This window comes from Argopecten irradians, chromosome 12 (assembly GCF_041381155.1).
Source record: "Argopecten irradians isolate NY chromosome 12, Ai_NY, whole genome shotgun sequence".
NCBI lineage: Eukaryota > Metazoa > Mollusca > Bivalvia > Pectinida > Pectinidae > Argopecten > Argopecten irradians.
The window spans coordinates 12723743-12728168 of record NC_091145.1 but is presented as its reverse complement, the minus strand read 5'-3'; the positions used below and the strand labels follow the sequence as shown (position 1 = coordinate 12728168).

The window sequence follows — 4426 nt, the reverse complement described above, 5'->3', positions numbered from 1 at the left end:
TAGGTCTTATACACTTTAATGAAAATACACAAATTCAGTCATGACGACAAAAGCTAAAGACACGAACTCGTCCTATAATCTTCAAATATTGAATCGGCCACATAAGTATTGCACTCATGTGCGTTATATATTCAGGGCCTGATCTTGTTGTTTGTACAAACCAATATTGTATTATTGAACTACACACGTGCGTTACATGTGCTGAGTTTCACAGTAGAGATAGATGGCGGCATCCTTCAGTGCGGCCGGGGTGTAGTAGTGTAAGAGTCGGTCCTTCCACACAGCCCATGTCTGGGCGTCGGTCAGTTTAGGGATTGGTCGGTTCAGGAGGGTGATGGGGGTACCACTTACGTAGTGGTCAGCTACCCATTGGACAGCGGCCTTGACCCCGTTATTGTCAACGTCGAGGACACAGTCACACGTGGCCTGAGTTGGCGTGTTAGATTGAATGTCCTGCCATGATGTCGAGTATATCTGAAGGATAGAAGGAGGGTATGAAAATGGTCAATGTACATAGTGGCGAGGGGATTCCTTTAAAAAAAAGGTCTTTCTCTCTTTCTGAAGAAACACAATATGTGAAACATATGAATTCATGAAATTGAACTGAAAATGCAGTACATTCAGAAATGCTATTAAAATCGCTACATATTTTTTGGTCTCTTTTTCCATTGCTTAACATGATTTGCAATCACAGTGAGTGCATTTCAGGTTAAAATTCACAGTACTGGCTTTTGACTCGCTAGTAATTAACACACGTATACGTACCTTGTGCCATAAGTCCCACATGTGGAACACATGTGCCACACGTTCAATAGGTGACCAGTTTGGGCCGAGTCCGTCACTGGAATGGCCGATAGTGGACAGAATACCGTCGATAACGTTCATGGTCATAGTGGAGAATCCACTTCCGGTCTGAGTCTCTGGCGCGTAGGGCAGCACTTTCTGGCTCTGATTGAGATCCTGGTTGACGGTGGGGACCCTGTTTTTGGCAGTAGCCCGTGGGTTGAACAGTCTCAGGGCGTCCACTGTCATTGAATGGACTGCGTGAGCGATTGTTTCATTGTACTTGGTGGTGAGTCCAGCTTTGGCCAAGACATCTTTGCAGTGTCTGTATCAGAAAGAGGTTAGGCATTGATCGGAAACAAACAAACTTTGAAGAATTTTCATAATTTTGCGAACAAGAAAGACACTTCAGTCTCTCATTCCTTTTCAAATGCTATCGAATCTGCTGTATTTGAATTTGAACGCGCCGTAACAGCTAAGCCCAACAGATGGTTCTTTTTTTGTAGCGTGCCAAGCACTTTGGTCCAAGATGGCGGATCCACGGTTGTCATCACAATGTGTTTTCTTTGTTGAAAGCAAAACAGAAAATATTCATATTCGATAAAATTCTATTGATAATGTATTTCAACGTATACCGAAACTGTTTAGGTAAATGCTTTCATATCCGTTGTATTGTTAAAATAAGAGATACTTCTTTTTTCATATTTGAAGCGTAAAAAATGTACAGGTATCTTTCATATGAGTGACGCCATCTTAGACGCGTTTTATTTGATGACGCCGTATCAATTCAGTACAACTTGTACGAATCTGATAAGTGAATGAATGAGTGGATAATTTCGCCCATCACAGGAGATCAGTGTTATGGCACAAAAGTGAAATAAATGTTGTAAATATACCTGTTTGGCGCTCCCAAGGTCAGGGCCACACAAACAACAATAGTTAGAAGACGTAACATTTCTCTGATATACCGCAGTAATCTCTCCGGCAGAGATAAGACTACGATCTCTTATATAGCTGTCATACGTTCGTTATCTTGCTCAAGGTGATCTTATATATAGGTAATACGGCCAAACTAAATTCTGACCAATATTTGTATAAATATACACTAAGCGAATTTACTTTTGACACGGATACTGTACGTGGAAAAATGATATAAATGACATTGTGTCCTGGACAACAAATGTTGTTTTTCAATGCGTAAAACGTTGATTTTATCCAGATACAATTCATATCTGTAAAGCAGAAAAACATATAGGGATTGGATTTCGTTTTTATGTTAACCATGCTTGTATATTTACACTTGCTAGGCTTGGTCACTATACGCTAATACTAGCCGATTTTGTTTACCATAACTGCATGGTAACATTGAACTTTGAACTTGCGTAAGGAAATGTTCTGTGCAACGTAAAAGGACTACTTTTTTTAAAAAGAAACACATGGCTTTGTTTACATTTTGACGCAACATTACGTGTATATTGTTGTTTTTTCATAGAATTTTGGAAAAATGTAAACAATATATACATGTTTTATATTTATATATGATTAAAACAATTTTTAAATTAACAATGGTATAAAGAAACGGAAAAATATCCCGACCGGGGCGACGTGCTTTCATTTTTGTTAAAAATGATGGGTGTCAAATGTAAACATTACCTCTGTGCCTATGTTCGTCCTACGATCGAGCCTTTGGGGTGGACGGGTGTGAGACCCTCTGATAGATGTCAGTTATAAACATATCCTCTTGTCTTTGTTCTTTGAGTATTTAATCATGTGTATTATAAAACATGCACCGCTAATAATCCACGTGTTTGACAGTTCCGCGTCACCACAAATACATTGTATCCATCGAACACAAGTGAATTTGGATCTAAGCGTAGATTATATAATCACATGCTCCCAAGGAATGTAATAATAGATCAAGTCAGGACGACATCACGAGAACACAATTGAGCTACTTGAACAATCGGTGTTTTGACAACTCGGAAAAAGCTAAAGGAGTGTAAACTTGCGTCAGCCTCGCCTCCCTGCACAATAACGGACACAGCAAAGTTGGCCGTGTACAAATTCCGTTTAATGTTATTACTGCTATATATACAACTTTTTAGCAAAAATGTTAAATATCTATTTAAAGTTCTGATCTGATTAAATATAATTATCTCTGAAATTTACTTTGTTTGTCATGTATTATTTTACACTAAAATATTGAACTATTTAGTCGTCGCGGATGAATAATTCTACTTACGTGAAGCGTCCATCAATCGCTGTTCAATTGAGTAAGCACAGCGTAAGCGTTAGCGCCCCATATTGAAATATATTCTTAGAGGAATTGCTCCATACAAGCATGGTTAACATAAAAACGAATCCAATCCCTATATTAACACTCACACGACTTTTTTTATTTATATTTATGCAATAAAATCGTCATTTGAAAGTGACGTAATTATTCAATAAAAGTCGGTCAAAAGTGGGGGAGGAGCTTAGCACAATTGCACAGCGAATGATGAACGCTGCACGTAATTGTAGAATTATTCATCCGGGACTGACAAAAAAGTTCAATATAATTTAGTGTAAAATAAACATGACAAACAAAGTAAATTTCAGAGATAATTTTATTATAATCAGATCATTAACTTTAAGTAGGTATTAAATTTTGCAAAAGTTCATATATAAACGTAAAAACATAAATAGTATTTTTTTCACGCCACATGTTCGTGGAAACTTCGGTGGACCGTTATTGTACAGGCGAGACGAGGCTGACGCACGCTTACAACAGTGGAGTTTATCCGAAGTAGAACAAAACACCCGTGTTCAAGGAAGCTAAATTTGTTGAGATTTGACGTCTGACTTGACGATATTACATCCTTCGGAGCTTGTGATTATATACATGCTACGCTTAAATCCATCGCCATCAAGGTCTATAGAAGAGAAACAACTTCACGTTGATGTTCGATGGATACCATTGTAATTGTGGTGACGAATCGTAGACTGTCAGAACGCGTGTGATACCTGCGAGTTGAGCATGTTTTTTAATACACATGAATAACATTCTCCAAAGAACGAAGACAAGAGGGATATGTTTATAACTTGTCACTCTCTATCTGAAGGTCCTCACGCCCGTCCACCCAAGGGCCCTATGTTACTATTGATGATATATAGTAAGATAGGTCACGTCCTCATTATGACGAAAAGTGACCTATCTTAGAGGTAATGTTTACAAAAGACTTCGTATGACGAACACCACATACATTTTTAACAAAAATGAAAGCACGTCGCCCCGGACGGATAGATTTTTCCGTTTCTTTATACAATTGTTAAATTTAAAAATTGTTTGAATCATATATAAATATAAAACAAGTATTTATATGTTTACATTTTTCCAAAATTCTATGAAAAACAACAATATACACGTAATGTTTGCATCAAAATGTAAACAAAGCCATGTGTTTGTTTTAAAAAAAGTAGTCCTTTTACGTTGCATAGAACATTTTCTTACGCAAGTTCAAAGTTCAATGTTACCATGCAGTTCGTGTCATTCTCCACTAAATGTACAAATTCCATTATAAGTGTCCTCTATCAAAAACGGAGACTTAAAAACCATGTGTTGTATATCATGGTTTGTTTCCACTTGAACACATAATTGATT

General features: G+C 37.4%; 1 protein-coding gene across 1 annotated transcript; it reads right to left on the bottom strand.

Annotated features, from left to right (window-relative positions):
• On the bottom strand, nucleotides 1-1807 carry LOC138304606 (uncharacterized). The gene is made up of 3 exons (XM_069244774.1): nucleotides 1680-1807; nucleotides 766-1108; nucleotides 1-474 (listed from the first exon to the last, which is right to left on the bottom strand). The coding sequence occupies exons 1-3, from the start codon at nucleotides 1736-1738 to the stop codon at nucleotides 193-195; spliced, it is 684 nt and encodes a 227-aa protein (XP_069100875.1). The 5' UTR covers nucleotides 1739-1807; the 3' UTR covers nucleotides 1-192.
• Nucleotides 1808-4426: the final 2619 nt, after the last annotated feature.